The following is a 16,401-nucleotide window of genomic DNA, read 5'->3' on the forward strand; positions in this document are numbered from 1 at the left end:
ACTTTTATCCTTGCAGTCTGAGATGTCATATTTCAAACGCAGATCACCCAATGGAACGAACAGGCCCTGACTGCTCAGTCCACAGATGTGTGGGTGTATGCCAGAGACAGTGTCACTCTTTGTTATGTTGCATCATCAAACCCACCCCCACCAAGTCGCCCAGCCACAAAGGAACTAATCCTGCTGACATCGGACTGACACTGGATTAAGAACAGAGCTGGAGAGTGTTGTGTGTGTGTGTGTGTGTGTGCATGTATGCGTTTGTTTTATGTATTTGATTGGGTGATTGTCATCAGCCCATTAAGCCTCTATCACGTAGTTAAATGGTTTCTGTTTGTTTACACATGTACCTGTATGTGTGTGATAAAGCACTGAAATAATTTTGTGGACGGTTCTTTTAACACTTTCTTTGATCTTCAAGGCTGACAACCAATCAGAAAAGTGGGATTATCCTTCTGCCCAATCCCCATCTCTGATTAATGACCATTCATTGTTCACTTCCTAATCTGCATACCCCTTTCAAGATTAGGCTTGGCTCCCTTTGAGTTACACACGCACACACACATCCATACCATCATAAACTGATTATGTCCCGGAGCAGAGTCTTCAATCATTGGATTGTCTTTATATACCAGAAAGGGCATTTTGTGGGAGAGATGATTTAAATGTTTAAAATGTGATGATGTTTTTACAACATAAGCCCATGCCTCCCTCCATACTATTGGTGTAAACTGCTGCAGTTACTAATGTATTTTTGACGATGACCCAGAATGCTTTGAGAAGGAGGAATACAGATGTTTTCATGTGTGTAATTATGTTTTTTGACTTGGTTGAACTGTAGTAAGCTGCGACACACACACACACACACACACACACAGTACCAGTCAATAGTTTGGACACGCCTACTCATTACAGGGTTTTTATTCATTTTGACTTCTCTACATTTGTAGAATAATAGTGAAGACATAAAAACTATGAAGTAACACATATGGAATCATGTAGTAACCAAAAAATGTTAAATCAAAATATATTTCAGATTCTTCAAAGTAGCCACCCTTTGCCTTGTTGACAGCTTTGCACTGTTGGCATTCTCTCAACCAGCATCATGAGGTAGTCACCTGGAATGCCTTGTTAATTTGTGGAATTTCTTTCCTTAATGCGTTTGAGCCAATCAGTTGTGTTGTGACAAGGTAGGGGGGTATACAGAAGATAGCCCTTTTTCGTAAAAGACCAAGTCCATATTATGTCAAGAACAGTTCAAATAAGCAAAGAGAAACAACAGTCCATCATTAATTTAAGACATGGTCAGTCAATCTGGAAAATTTCAAGGACTTTGAAAGTTTCTTCAAGTGCAGTCGCAAAAACCGTCAAGCAATATGATAAAACTGGCTCTCGTGAGGACCGCCACAGGAAAGGAAAACCTAGAGCTACATCTGCTGCAGAGGATAAGTTCAATCGAGTTGCCAGCTTCAGAAATTGCAGCCCAAATAAGTGCTTCTCAGAGTTCAAGTAACACATATCTCAACATCAATTGTTCAGAGGAGACTCCGTGAATCAGGCCTTCGTGGTCAAATTGCTGCAAATAAACCATTAATAAAGGACACAAATAAGCAGAAGAGTTGCTTGGGCCAAGAAACACGAGCAATGGACATTAGACCAGTGGAGTCCAAATTTGAGATTTTTGGTTCCAACCGCTGTGTCTGTGAGACGCAGAGTAGGTGAACGGATGATCTTTGCATGTGTGGTTCCCACCATTAAGCATGGAGGAGGTGTGGGGGTGCATTGCCGGTGACACTGTCAGTGATTTATTTATAATTCAAGGCACACTTAACCAGCATGGCTACCACAGCATTCTGCATGATACGCCATCCCATCTGGTTTGTGCTTAGTGGGACTATCATTTGTTTTTCAACAGGGCAATGACCCAACATACCTCCAGGCTGTGTAAGGGCTATTTGACCAAGGAGGAGAGTGATGGAGTGCTGCATCATATGACCTGGCCTCCACAATCACCCGACCTCAACCCGATTGGGTTGGACCGCAGAGTGAAGGAAAAGCAGCCAACAAGTGCTCAGCATTTGTAGGAATTCCTTCAAGACTATTGGAAAAGCATTCCAGGTGAAGCTGGGTGTGAGTGCCAAGAGTGTGCAAAGCTGTCATCAAGGCAAAGGGTGGTTATATTTTGATTTGTTTAACACTTTTTTTGGTTACTACATGATTCCATATGTGTTATTTCATAGTTTTGATGTATTCACTATTATTCTACAGTGTAGAAAATAGTAAAAATAAAGACAAATCTTGTAATGAGTACATGTAGAGGTAAACTTTTGACTGTTACTGTACATATATAAATAATCAACCTAGGAATGGTTAATTTCCCCATTACGCACAAAGAAGCAATTCCAATTCTGTTATTCCTAATGTTGACATTCTGAATATCATGATGATGATTTTTACTAATTTGGGTACTCTCACATGTCCTCACTGTCATTCCTATGCAGATTGAGAGGAGTGGAGAGAACACTGGCCTACATTTCCCATAATGCTTCAGTGAAGAGAAAAGGGAGGTTAACTGAGTTGGACAGTTTCTGCATTTTTCCCTCCAGTCTCGTGACCTGGCTGTGTCTGTCTATCTGGGAGTTAGATATGAGCTACAGACGAGCTCAAGAGATGAGCTATAAATGAGCATGAGTTGTCTTCCATTCTCTGTTTTCCATGTATAATGAATCTCAGTGAAAGCCTGGTTGGGTGGAAGCAAATGGCTTATTTTCCTGTTGGTATCTATCAATCTTTGGGAGTAGAACCAMAGAAATTGAGAGAGAGTGAGAGGAAGAATGAGAGAGGGCAGTCAGTATTTTGGGAGCAGACAGGATACTCAGTCTCTTGAGTCAGACTCAGGCATAAATCACTGAGCTATCAGGTGAAGTGAGTCTCCCCCTCTACCGCCATCCTTTCTTTCACTCTCTCTTGCTCTCTCTTTTGCTCTCTCTCTAACAGTGATTAATGCCCCTGCACATATATATTATTCATAATATGCCATAGCAAAGGGGTAGTAGACAAATAGGGCCTGTGGGTCTGCGTCTCTCATACTCTGGTAGCTCTCCTTTTCCGGCACTAACAAATTGCTGTAAATTTACAGAAAAATTAACAGTTAGCTACTGTAATTCTATATTACAGTACTAAAGAGCAATACATTATGTCATTCTGCTACACTTCTGTAATTTTACAATACAATTTTAAAGTAAATAACTTACCTGTTTTGCGTATATTTACAGAAGCATACTATGAATTATGCTGTTTTGTAGGAAAATGTTGTGGGCGGCAAAATAATCTGTCTCATTACCATATTTTGAGGCGTGCTTTGTAAGAGGCTATTTTTGGGGCACCCATTTGTGACAATGCTGTTCTCCACAGAATACTGTACCATACCATATTTTTTTTCCTGTAAATCTACAGTAACTTACTGTGCTGCCAGTAATTTACTGTAATTCAGTATCATACTGTAACAAACAGGTTTAGATTTTTTTTGCAAAGTTATAAAAACTGAAATATTACATTTACATCAGGGTTCAGTATCAAGGCACAAGGCGAGACCCAAATGCAGACACAGGAGGCAGGTGGTTGGAGTCTTACAATGTTTATTAGCCAAAGGGGTAGGCAAGAGAATGGTCGTGCACAGGCAAAAAGGTCAAAACCAGATCAGAGTCCAGGAGGTACAAAGTGGCAGACAGGCTCATGGTCAAGGCAGGCAGAATGGTCAGGCAGGCGGGTACAAAGTCCAGAAACAGGCAATGGTCAAAACCGGGAGGACTAGAAAAAGGAGAATGCAAAAAAACGGAGATCGGGAAAACCACTGGTTGACTTGGAAACATACAAGACGAACTGGCACAGAGAGACAGGAAACACAGGGATAAATACACTGGGGAAAACAAGCGACACCTGGAGGGGGTGGAGACAATAACCAGGACAGGTGAAATTGATCAGGGTGTGACATTCAGATAATTTACTCAGTACTTTGTTGAAGCACCTTTGGCAGTGATTACAGCCTCAAGTCTTCTTGGGTATGACGCTACAAACTTGGCACACCTGTATTTGGTGAGTTTCTCCCATTCTTCTCTGCAGATCCTCTCAACCTCTGTCCGGTTGGATGGGGAGCATCACTGCACAGCAATTTTCAGGTCTCTCCAGAGATGTTCGATCGGGTTCAAGTCRGGACTCTGGCTGGGACATTCAGAGACTTGTCCCTAAGGCACTCCTGCGTTGTCTTGGCTGTGTGCTTAGGGTCATTGTCTTGTTGGAAGGTGAACCTTCACTCCAGGCTGAGGTCCTGAGCACTCTGGAGCAGGCTTTCATCAAGGATCTCTCTGTACTTTGCTCCGTTCATCTTTCCCTCGATCTTGAATAGTCTCCCAGTCCATTCTCAGTTTGGCCCGGCGGCCAGCTCTAGGAAGAGTGTTGGTGGTTCCAAACTTCTTCTATTTAAGAATGATGGAGGCCACTATGTTCTTGGAGACCTTCAATGCTGCAGAAATGTTGTTTGTATCCTTCCCCAGATCGGTGCCTCGACACAATCCTGTCTCAGAGCGCTACAGATAATTCCTTCAACCTCATGGCTTGGTTTTTGCTCTGACATGCACTGTCAACTATGGGACCTTATGTGTGCCTTTCCAAATCATGTCCAATCAATTGAATTTACCACACGTTGTAAAAACATCAAGGATGATATGGAAACAAGATGCACCTGAGCTCAATTTCGAGTCTCATAGCAAAGGGTCTGAATAGTTATGTAAATAAGCTATTTCTATTTTTTTTATTTCATTAATTTTAGAATAGGGCTGTAGCGTAACAAAATGTGGAAAAAGTCAAGGGGTCTGAACACTTTCCGACTGCATTGTATAATTAGGGCGTGGAGAGGAGCCATTAGTGTTATTAATCAATCACTAAATGCTATTGATAAACCAGGACCAATCAATATTAATCTATCTGTTTTTGGATTAACATGGATGTATTAGGAATATGTATGTTTGGTCTCCTGTTGTTGGATGTACAGTATATACTAGTAGAATGTAATGAACCGATAATGTGACACAAACACAGAACACTATCACATTAACAAACAGTACAGCAACATTTTCTCCCTCCTATCAATTTAATTCCTCTGGATATAATGGCGCTGGCTCCTATCGTTGAGACAGGGAGAGAGGGGAAAGTCATTGTCAGCAGAAGGGTTGTGCTTCCGCCAGGCTGGCTGCCTGGCCTGTAGAAGGGAGGGAATGTCAGCTCTGTCTGGACCCACATGGTGGGATGTCCTTGGGTACTTGAGAACTGGGGATTGATCCACAAACACACACACTCATATTTATAGCTGTCCACTATCACCACTGCCACCAAGGAGCAGAATGTAGTCATTACATTCTTATTTATCTGGTGATGTTTAACTGTAGATAAATGATGTCACATGTCAATGTTTAAATGTCCACTATGGCGTAATACTGTTATGAGTACATTACAATATCATTAATACACTACCAATACACAAAACTATCASTATGACTATAAGATTAATAGATCTACAAATGTGATCACACACAAAAAAAAAGTAATACTAATAAAAAGCAATCGATCAACCCCCATAAAATAAGTGAAATGTCTCTTGTACAATAGGCTTTGTCATTTGACTTTCTCTGAGAAACTGTGCTGTACATGTATCTTCTAGATTTCCCCTGGGTTATAGATTGATGGTTGATTTTAGTTTCTCTGGTGTTAAGGTTTAGCAGGCGTTAGCAGTCCTGTGTGAAGGGGACAAAAAGGTGGGCTTTGATGCTGAGAGASAGAGAGGAGGGAAAGAGACCGATGAGGAAAGTGCTGTGCTGTTCAAATGCAAAGTGGATAGCTAGAATATATTCAATCCAGTGTTCTTCCTGTCAAAAGCAATATAGTGTTGTGTTGATTGTAGTGAGTGATGTAACAACTTGTCTATTCACATTGTAGCGACTATGACAATAAATAAAGATATCATCTATAATTATTGCCACCAACTAGTCACTTGGAGACTGTGATTAGGGTTCCCGGGTGGCGCAGCGGTCTAAGGCACTGCATCTCAGAGCTAGATGTGTCACTACAGACACCCTGGTTTGATTCTAGGCTGTATCACAACTGGCTGTGATTGGGAGTCCCATAGGGCGGCACACAATAGGCCCAGTGTTGTCTGGGTTTGGCCGGTGTAGGCTGTCATTGTAAATAAGAATTTGTTCTTAACTGACTTGCCAAAAATAAAATAATACTGAACGGTACAGGGACTATTTCCATACTTTTTGCATGTACAAAGATATACAGTACAAAGATGTGCTGAGTGCTTTTAGCCTGGACAAAAGCATGCATGCAAATGCGCACACACATATCTGAATCTAATTTAATTTTACTGTAAAACAGCTGAAACCTGAGAGGCATCATCAATCCACTTTGCGCTCTCTCTCTCTCTCTCTCTCTCTCTCCTTCTAGACTTTGGAGCAGAGTGGACAAGTCACCTGAGCCCCAGCCTACTGCAGTGCTTTGATGTGTGTTTGTGTGCTGATGGGATACTGCAGTGTTATATTCTTCTTGTAGGCTGCTCTGGGTTTAACTGTCCCACAGCTCTCTGAAAACTATTGTATATGAGCCCAGGAAGGTGACTCTGGGGTTGTTGCTTTTGTTCATACTAGCATTTGAGAATTGCTGACAGCATTGCATTTTAGCTGCTCACAATGTTAAAATATTGWTAAAGCAATCTCTGCCATACCACCAGTTACTCATTCTCTCTCCCCCTCCCTTCATATCCTCCCTCTCGCTCTCTCTCTCTGTCAGGACTGTCTGATTCTGGAGAAGAGCGATATTCACCACCAGGTCTGCTCCTTCCAGGATGACTTCCAGGAGTTTGAGATGATCGATGACGAGGATGAGGAGGATGAAGAGGAGGTGGACCCTGACGCTCCACCCTCCCCCTCCGCTTCCCTTCCTCCTTCCCCTACCCTGGGCACGCTGAAGAGCCGGCCCACCACCCTTAACCTCACCACCACTCTCTCTCTCTCTCAGGACTCATTGAACAACAACAGCAGTCTTTCTCCAAAGAAGGGCAGCTGGCAGCACTCTCTACGCAAGCCCACCTCACAAGGTGAATACTGTGCTGTCTTATTACTTACCAATAATAAACCACTGCCAACACCTAGCAGCTTATTTCCACTCAAATACCCTAGCTTTCTAAGGAAAAGGTTTTCTACAAATGTTTGTATGATAATTTATCTACCTAGTATTGTCTATTGATGCTGTGTCTTTAAATGTTACTGTAAGCTGTTGTCCTTTTGCGTGCAGGCCGTCTGTCTCCAGCCCACTCTTGTCTGGAAGATGCGAGCCACTTGACAGGCCAGTGCCCTTCCCAAACAGCCCCCCAGGCCCCAGCGTCCCAGAGCAAAGGTACCCCTCCCAAACAGGCAGGGGATGGTGGCCACCCCCAGTCCCCTCGCAGGCCCCTCTGCGACATGGATGGCAACAGATGGGAGAGACCCGAATATAATAGCAAACAAAATGGCCGCACATCAGAAGTCATCCCCCATAAACATCTAGTGACGTGATGTAAAATTGTAGTCGTCCTGTCCTCACTGGCCAGAGCTATAGATATAGACTGTGTTTGGGCCCAACACAGAGGATAGTTTAGATAGGTCTGTTTATCTACTGCTCCCATCACTGCCATCCCTACTCTGGTGACTTCTGGTTTAAAGTGGCTATTGCAATAATGTTCTCATGATCAATTCTAATCTCTTTTCTTCTCTGCATTCTCATCTCCCTCAACCTCTATCATCTCTCTTCATTTTATCTCCACTTGTTCTCTTCTCTCTCTATCCCCTCTCCTCTCCCTCTCTCCATCAGGCTCCTTCGGTCAACACAAGTCTCACCTGGGCTCTGACGAGGTCATTAACTCCTCAGCCGACCACGAGGTCGACCACGACCTCAACAACGCTGACCACAACCACAAAAGTTCACGGTCCTGCATGTCCACCCAGCGACGTCCCACCGACACCTACACGGTCAATACTAAGTCAGGCCTGGACCGGGAACTGGAAAACGACCCAGACGGGACCAGCCGATGCCTGTCCTCCACTGCTCCCATTGGGGGAAATGACGGAGCTGACACCCCTCTGTCAGGTGAGGAGCTGGAGAAAGATTTTGACGTAGAGTTCATGTGTAAGGAGACCTATGACATGGCATGTAAGGAGAACCAGAGCTCAGTCTACGTTGAATTCCCCTCCATCGAGCCCTGTGAGCTGGCTTCTTTCTCCAGCTATATGCCATCAAGCCGCTCCGATGTTCTCGACCAATCCAGAAGCACTGACCAGAGCGAGCTTCCAGCTACAGCCAATGAGGGGGCCAATGACTCCACCTCTCCGTCCTCGGACCCTGGCATCGCTGACATGAACGCCAAGCGGTGCTACGCTACCTCAGACCAAGAGCATGACCTGAGCTCTCCCGGGTCAGAATCAGACATTGAGGGGGAGCTGGAGGCAGCGTTTGCCTGCGGAGGACCCCTGGTCTCCAATATGATCTCCTCCATCTCAGAGACAGAGCTGGATATGACCAGTGATGACAGTAGTAGTGGACGCTCCTCCCACCTCACCAACTCCATCGAGGAGGCCAGCTCACCCACCTCCGATCAGGAACTGGGCCCTGACAACGAGTTAGAACAGGACAGCAGCATTGTGGGAATGAAGGTATCGCTCCTCCTTGGCCACCCAGACCCCATCAAAGTGGGCTCACCCTTACCTTCACCACTACCCTCTCCCAGCCTAGCCACCCCCCCCCCTGCTGACTCCCCCATCCTGCCCCCAGAGCCATATGATGACGGCCAGGCTCTGATGGGCCTACAGAGTGTAGATGATTATGATGAATTTCCCTATGAGCACCAGCCTGACCCAGATGAGGCCCTGCCCCCACCCCCGCGCTGTGAGGACAGAATCTCCAAACAGATGGTACTCCAGATAGAACCCGACCACAGCCTGGAGAGCTTCAAACGCTCCTTCTACCTGCCAGTGGGACCCAGACTTATACCCACTCACGCTGACGACTACGACGGTAACAGTGAGGGAGAGTCCGAGTCGGAGAGCGAGGACGAGCTGAGCGAGAATTCAGACTCACCCTGGTTGCTTAACAACCTGGTGAACAAGATGATCTTGGAGGGGTCTTATCCAATTAGCTGTCCCGAGGACTGTTTCAAGAGGTCAGTGTCCGTCTCGGACACCATCTCACCCTCCTCAGACATCGAGCCAGACACGTTCACCGACGCTGCGGGTGAAAAAATTCTGAAATCTGGGACGAAGGAATCGAAGGATAAAAAAGGGAAGGGTCTGAGGAAGGAGTGGAAGGAGAGAGAGAAGATGGAGAAGAGTGCAGAGCTGCCCAAATGGAATACAGGGAAAGCCAACGATCGATTTGGCCCCTGTCTGTACAAGAGCAATCCCACAGCTGACACCATCAGACCGGTGATCGTGGAGCGTTATGGCAACAGGGTATCCACAGACAACAATCACACTCACGCTGAGAAAGAAATCACCAGCCCTAAATCAGGCAAAAACACCAAGAGGAAGGATGAAAAAGAGGATGATGATGATACTGTGGAGCCCGATAACGACCTGATGATGCTGGAGGACAGGAAGGAGCTGGACCCTCCCAGTCTGAGTGAGAGCGTGGCGATTGACAAGGACGAGGGCCGCGAGACAGAGGCCAAGCCCACCGGACGTTCTACGGCCTCCCTGGAACGCATCACCACGGTCAAACACAGCATGACCCTGGACATCCCCACAGCCCAGACCAACCGATGCTTCAGCCTCACCTACTCCACTGACAACGATGAGGAAGAGGGAGACTCCTCCCCGTTCCTGAGCTGCCTGAGGAAGCAGTCAGCCTACGGTGGCAGCCACCAGTACCTGGATAGCTCTCCGCCCATCGACGAGAGCGTTCGAGACCTCACCCTGTTGGAGCAGGAAGGCACCCTGTGTGAGAGAGACCCTCTGCGGTCCCAGCCGGATGACGACGGTCTGGCATACGACTCTATGAAGTACACTCTGGTGGTGGATGAGAACACTACACTGGAGCTGGTCAGCCTCAGGAGGTACTTACTTGAAGAAAGGGCCCACCTTTATTGTGGAAGGGTTTAGTTGAATTTTATTCTATTGGTAATTTAAAAGTAATTTACATCAAGTTGTTTAATTACTCCTGTTTAGTCAGTGCTGTCACAACAGTCCCAAGCTGATTTATCAGGAGTCAACTTTATAGGGCATTATGGATGCTTTTATATTGTCTTCTTCTATTAAGCTATTATGACTAACCTGTGTGAACCGTGCCCTTCCCAGATGTACCTCTGTGCTGAGTGATGACAGTGAGCTGTCTACACTGTGTGATGATGACCCTCTGGGGATGGGGGAGGTGGGGTACTTCCGGGGGAACGGAGGGGTGCGGCCAGAACTCCTCAGCTCGTCAGAAGACTCCTCACCTGAGGCTGACATGCACTTCTCCAAGAAGTTCCTCAACGTGTTTGTCAACAGCACCTCACGATCCTCTAGTAAGTAGCCTACACTTAAAAATACCGGTTCCAGTTGGAACCAAATAAGGTTATTCAGAGTGATGCCATAGGGGAACCATTTTAGGTTCTTTGAACAAACTTTAAATGGGATGGTTCTTTGAAGACCCATAGAAAAATCAAGAGCGCCAAATAACCATTTTTCATTCCAAAAGGAACCATCATAAAAGGTTCTACAAAAATACGTTCTGGTTCTTTGTGGAACTGCGTTGATAAAGGTTTTATTTTGGGTGTTTTTTTTAACGCTGTAGGGTGTTGAGGCTTATTTGCATATTTCACGTATGCCTTTTGAGTACATTTTTGAGTTATCAGTACCACCCATGACTGTGCTAACTAGTGACTGAGACATGGTTGTTGTATTCATTCTTATTCAGGCCTGTACACGTTAGATCCCAACTGAATATGTCTCATTTACTGAATCCAGAGTGTCCATGTTAGCTCTCCCAAGCTGTAGCATGATAGAAGATCACTGAAGGATCGGCTACATAATTAAGGACCTATTACAAACGGAAAGAAGAATTTAATCATAATGGGTTATTTTGACAGATGCAGTTATAATTCATTTAGATGTTATTCAGAGAGGTTCTATGGGTTATATTAATGTCCCTACCAACGTGTGTATGAGTGATCTCACTGTTTGTGTGTACCTGTGCAGGTACAGAGTCATTTGGGCTGTTCTCCTGTACCATCAACGGAGAGGAGAGGGACCAGACACACAGGGCTGTATACAGGTGAGTCATAGCATTCATAACATCATTTACAGACATACCGTTGTATATAAACAGAGAGCAACACAACAAGCAATCTGAAATCATGATCAGAAAAAAAACTGTAAATATCATTTCAAGAGAGCATGTTATAATCTCTTATCTGTTTGACTCTTTGTTCTTAGTCCCACACATGCACTATGGTTTGTAGGTGATATGGGATAAAGGATGGTTGTGTGCAGTAGGAGACGTGACTCTGGTGAATCACTAGTGGTCTGGAGAGAGGGAGGGAAGAAGAGATGGAGAGAGGAAGAGAGGAAAGTAGAGAGTGAGAGGGGGGCAGGTGTCATGGCCCTAGTGAAATTGCAGGGGGAACAGCTATACACACACCAGCCTGCCACCACCTGGGCCTCAGTGTGTGTGTGTGTGTGTGTGTGTGCTCACTGTTTCCCCTTTCCTCAGTAACTGAATCATTCCTCTCTCCCTAACCTTTATAAACCTAAATCATTCAGCACTTCCCCTCCCCCTTCCCTTTCACCCCTTCCTACCGCCCTCCCTCTTCTCTCCCCTCCTCCCTCTATCCCTAAATGTGTCTCTGCTGTTTCTTCAGCTAACAGCCTCTCCTCGGGGAGTCACCTGATACCCAGACAGATGCTGCTTCCTCCTCACTAAAACCAAGTAATGTGTGTGTATCTATACCCTCTGCCTCCTACAGGTTTATCCCTAGACATGTTGATGAGTTGGAGCTGGATGTGGACGACCCTCTGTATGTCGAGGAGGAGGAGGATGACTACTGGTACAGAGGCTACAACATGCGGACGGGAGAGATGGGGATATTCCCTGCCTTCTATGCCCATGAGGTCATAGGGCAGTTCAAGGAGATAATGGGTGAGTGATAGAGAGACATAAACCTTACGTTCATGTCTGGTAGGAGCACAGTTCTACTGGAAAGTTGACATACTCTGTATAGAAAGTGAAGTGTTGACTGTATGTCATCACTGGAGACACATAACCTGAATGTCAATAAGATAAAATAGACAGTACATAAATGCATCCAGTCTGATGTCACCTCCTGTGTGTGTACTTCCGGTAGGAGTGAAGAGGAACCCAGCCTGGATGGACAGTTTCAGCGTTCAGTTCCTGGGTTCTGTGGAGGTGCCTTATCACCAAGGCAATGGTATCCTCTGTGCCGCCATGCAGAAGGTAAACAGGAAATGCACCACTCTGGATTGGGTAAACGAACAGGTCATAGAGTGCTCAATAGTGTGAGACAGTGTTCAATTAACAAAGTTGATCTGTATTGAACTCTCTCTTTGTCAGATTGCGATAGCGCGGAAGCGGACGGTCCATGTGAGACCCCCCTCTCTGTGTGAGCTGGAGATTAGTTTACAAGGGGTTAAACTGGTGATGAGCCTGGAGGACGAATATGACACTTTGGATGAGGTGAGGGATGGAGGGAGGAGAGATGGGGAGGTGTAAGTGAGGGGCGCATGGGAAGGGGGGGTGAGGGTAAGGGACGAGTGTAAACTGGGACATATATTTTTTGGGCAGAGTCTCTTAAGCGACTGTAGTGCAATAAAAAGGATGCTGAAACTACCACATACTATGAGCATCTCCCCCCCCCCCNATAATCCATCCACCTGACAGGTGTGGCATATCAAGAAGCTGATTAAACAGCATGATCATTACACAGGTGCACCTTCTGCTGGGGACAATAAAAGGAAACTCTAAATGTGCAGTTTTGTCACACAACACAATGCCACAGATGTCTCAAATTTTGAGGGAGCGTGCAAATGGCATGCTGACTGCAGGAATGTCTGCCAGAGCTGTTGCCAGAGAAATTATTGTTCATTTCTCTACCATGAGCTGCCTCTAACGTCATTTTGGAGAATTTGGCAATACGTCCAACCGGACTCACGACCGCAAACCACGTGTAACTACACCAGCCCAAGACCTCCACATCTGGCTTCTACACCTATGGGAAATCCATACACCAGCCACCCGGACAGCTGATGGAACTGAGGAGTATTTCTGTCTTTAAAAAAGCCCTTTTGTGGGGGAAAACTAATTTTGATTTGCTGGGCCTGACTCCCCAGTGGGTGGGCCCTCCTCCCTGGGTGGGCCCTCCCTCCTCCCTCCTCCCTCCTCCCAGGCCCACCCATGGTTGCACCCCTGCCCAGTTATGTAAAATCCATAGATTAGTGCCAAATGAAATTATTTCAATTGACTGATTTCTTTATATGATCTGTAACTCAGTAAAATCGTTGAAAATGTTGCATGTTGTTTTTAGATTTTTGTTCAGTTTAACTTACTGCATCTCACAATCCTACAGTAACTACCTAACTTACTGCATCTCACAATCCTACAGTAACTACCTAACTTACTGCATCTCACAATCCTCCAGTAACTAACTAACTAACTATCTTACTGCATCTCACAATCCACAATACACACAAACGAACTAACTAATTAATTAACTAGCTAATGTCCTGCATCTCACAATCCTCCAGTAAGTAGGCTACAGACCAACTAACTAACTACAAACTAACCATGAGCACCTGAACAATTTGAGCTACTAGCAAGGGGGATAGGGGCTGTAGTCAAACATATTGTTGTGACGAAAAAAGTGGTGAATGAAGCTTATACTTGGGTTTTCATACCATTTTGACTCTCATTTGATAAATCATATGATAAATGAGTGTCCATGTTAGCTCTCCCTGTAGCGTGATAAAAGATCACTGAACCTTCATTAACCATTCACTTCATTAATGAATGATCATATACATAATTAATGGTCTATTACAAATGGGAAGAACAAGAATTTCATCAACATAAGTTATTTTGACAGATGCAGTTATTATTTATTTAGATTTTATTCAGAGGTCCTATGGGTTACATTAATGTACCGCCCAACAAGTGTATCGGTGTTCTCACTGGGGTGTGTGTTTACCTGTGCAGGTACAGAGTCATTTGGGCTGTTCTCCTGTACCATCAATGGAGAAGAGAGGGACCAGACACACAGGGCTGTCTACAGGTGAGCCATAGCATTCAGAACATCATTTACAGACATACGTACTGTGTTATATAAACAGAGAGCAACACAACAAGCAATCTGAAATCCTGATCAGACAAAAACCTGTGGTTATTGTAATGTTATCATAGTAAGAGAACATACAGTATAATAATCTCTTATCTGTTTGACTCTTTGTTCTTAGTCCCACACGTAATATGGACCGTAGGTGATATGGGACAAAGGATGGGTGTGTGCAGTAGGAGAATGTGAATCTGGTGAATCACCAGTGGTCTGGAGGGAGGGAGGGAGGGTGGGAAGAAGAGATTGAGGGAGGAAGAGAGGGATGGGGAGCGAGAGGAGGGAAGTTGTCATGGTTACAGCTGTGGCCCTAGTGACACCGCAGGAGTAACAGCTATATAGCCATATAGAAAAGATTGCGCCGACAGACACGGTCGCCCTGTTTCTAGCTCCTAGCCAACTCAGCAGTTAGTTTTTGTGTTATTTCCCCCCAAGCTGACACTGCGACAGTGCTCAAGAAACTACAAACTGGAAACCGCCTATCCTGAGGCTGCATTTTTTCGTTGTAGCTGGGGACATTAATAAGGGAAATCTGAGTAAAACGCTCCCGAAATGCTATCAACACATCTCATGTGCTACATATGGAGAGAACACGCTTTACTATTATTACTCTCCCTTCCGGGATAGTTATAAGGCCCTCCCCTGCCCTCCCTTCGCTAAATCAGATCATTCCTCCATCCTGCTCCTCCCTGCCTATAGGCAGAAAGTTAAATAGAAAGCCTCCTTGGTAAGGACTGTTCAACGTTGGTCTGGCCAATCGGAATCTATGCTTGAATACTCTTTTGATCATGCGGACTGGGAAATGTTCCGGGTTTCCTCTGGGAATAGTATCGACGTATACATTGACTCGTGACTGTGTTCATCAGGAAGTGTATAGAGGATGTTGTTCCTACTGTGACGATTAGGACTTATCCAAACCCATCCCCATGGATTGATGGCAGTATTTGCACAAAACTGAAAGCCTGAACCACCGCATTTAACCACGGCAAGGTGACTGTGAACATAGACGTGTACAAACAGACCAACTATAACCTCTGTAAGGCAATTAACAGAGGTAAAATGACAGTACAGGGAGAAAGTGGAGTTGCAATTCAATGGCTCAGACATGAGGCGTATGTGGCAGGGACAAAACAAGTGTCATTGCACTGCACACTGCCCTATCCGACCTGGATAAGAGGAATGTCTATGTGAGAATGCTGTTAATCTACTTTAGCTCAGCCTTCAACACCATAGTGTCATACAAGCTCATCACTAAGCTCAGTGCCCTGGGTCTGAACCCCTCCCTGTGCAACTAGGTCCTAGACTTCCTGATGGGCCGACCCCGATGGTGAAGGTTGGCAACAACACCTTCGCCACGCTGATCTTTAACATGAGGGCCCCACAGGGGTGCGTGCTGAGCCCCCTCCTGTACTCTCTGTTCAACCATGACTGCATAGCTACACAAGTATCCAACTCAATCATCAAGTTTGCTGACAACACAACAATGGTAGGCCTGATTACCAACAACGATGAGACAGCCTACAGGGAGGAGTTGAGAGGCCTGGCAGAGTGGTACCAGGAAAATAACCTCTTCCTCAACGTCAACAAAATGAAGAAGCTGATCGTGGACTACAGGGGACAACAGAGAAAGCAAGCCCCCATCCACATCGACGGGGCAGCAGTGGACAGGGTCAAAAGCTTCACGTTCCTCAGCGTGCACATTCCTGAGGATCTGAAATGGTGCCTCGACACCGATACCAGTGTGGTGAAGCTTCAACCTCAGGAGGCTGAAGAAATTCGGATTGGCCCCTAAAACCCTCACTAACTTCTACAGATGCACCATCGAGGGTATTCTGTCAAGCTGTATCACCACCTGGTACGGCAACTGCACCGCAGCAGGGCTCTCCAGAGGGGGGTGCAGTCAGCCAAACACATAATCGGGTGCACACTGCCTGCCCTCCAGGACATCTACAGCACACGGTTTTGACGGGAAGGCCAAATTCAGCCACCCAAATTCA

General features: G+C 45.5%; 1 protein-coding gene and 1 long non-coding RNA gene across 4 annotated transcripts in view; one reads left to right on the top strand and one right to left on the bottom strand.

The window, feature by feature from the left end:
* LOC139023062 (uncharacterized) overlaps positions 1 to 16,401 on the bottom strand; it is an 870,035-nt gene that overhangs the window by 283,611 nt on the left and 570,023 nt on the right. The window lies entirely within an intron of this gene.
* LOC111952262 (C-Jun-amino-terminal kinase-interacting protein 2-like) overlaps positions 1 to 16,401 on the top strand; it is a 46,310-nt gene that overhangs the window by 20,491 nt on the left and 9,418 nt on the right. Inside the window, exons 2-10 of one of the 3 annotated variants that reach the window (XM_070435230.1) lie at positions 2,502 to 6,557; positions 6,844 to 7,150; positions 7,348 to 7,449; positions 7,903 to 10,138; positions 10,380 to 10,588; positions 11,262 to 11,337; positions 12,029 to 12,201; positions 12,407 to 12,516; positions 12,634 to 12,756. In XM_070435230.1, the coding sequence (XP_070291331.1) occupies positions 6,919 to 7,150; positions 7,348 to 7,449; positions 7,903 to 10,138; positions 10,380 to 10,588; positions 11,262 to 11,337; positions 12,029 to 12,201; positions 12,407 to 12,516; positions 12,634 to 12,756 (3,261 nt within the window). In that variant the 5' untranslated portion in view covers positions 2,502 to 6,557; positions 6,844 to 6,918. The remainder of the gene's footprint in view (positions 1 to 2,501; positions 6,558 to 6,843; positions 7,151 to 7,347; positions 7,450 to 7,902; positions 10,139 to 10,379; positions 10,589 to 11,261; positions 11,338 to 12,028; positions 12,202 to 12,406; positions 12,517 to 12,633; positions 12,757 to 16,401) is intronic. The other 2 variants (XM_023970811.2, XM_023970812.2) reach the window with 2 other exon arrangements.

The sequence above is a fragment of the Salvelinus sp. IW2-2015 genome, linkage group LG26, assembly GCF_002910315.2.
Source record: "Salvelinus sp. IW2-2015 linkage group LG26, ASM291031v2, whole genome shotgun sequence".
NCBI lineage: Eukaryota > Metazoa > Chordata > Actinopteri > Salmoniformes > Salmonidae > Salvelinus > Salvelinus sp. IW2-2015.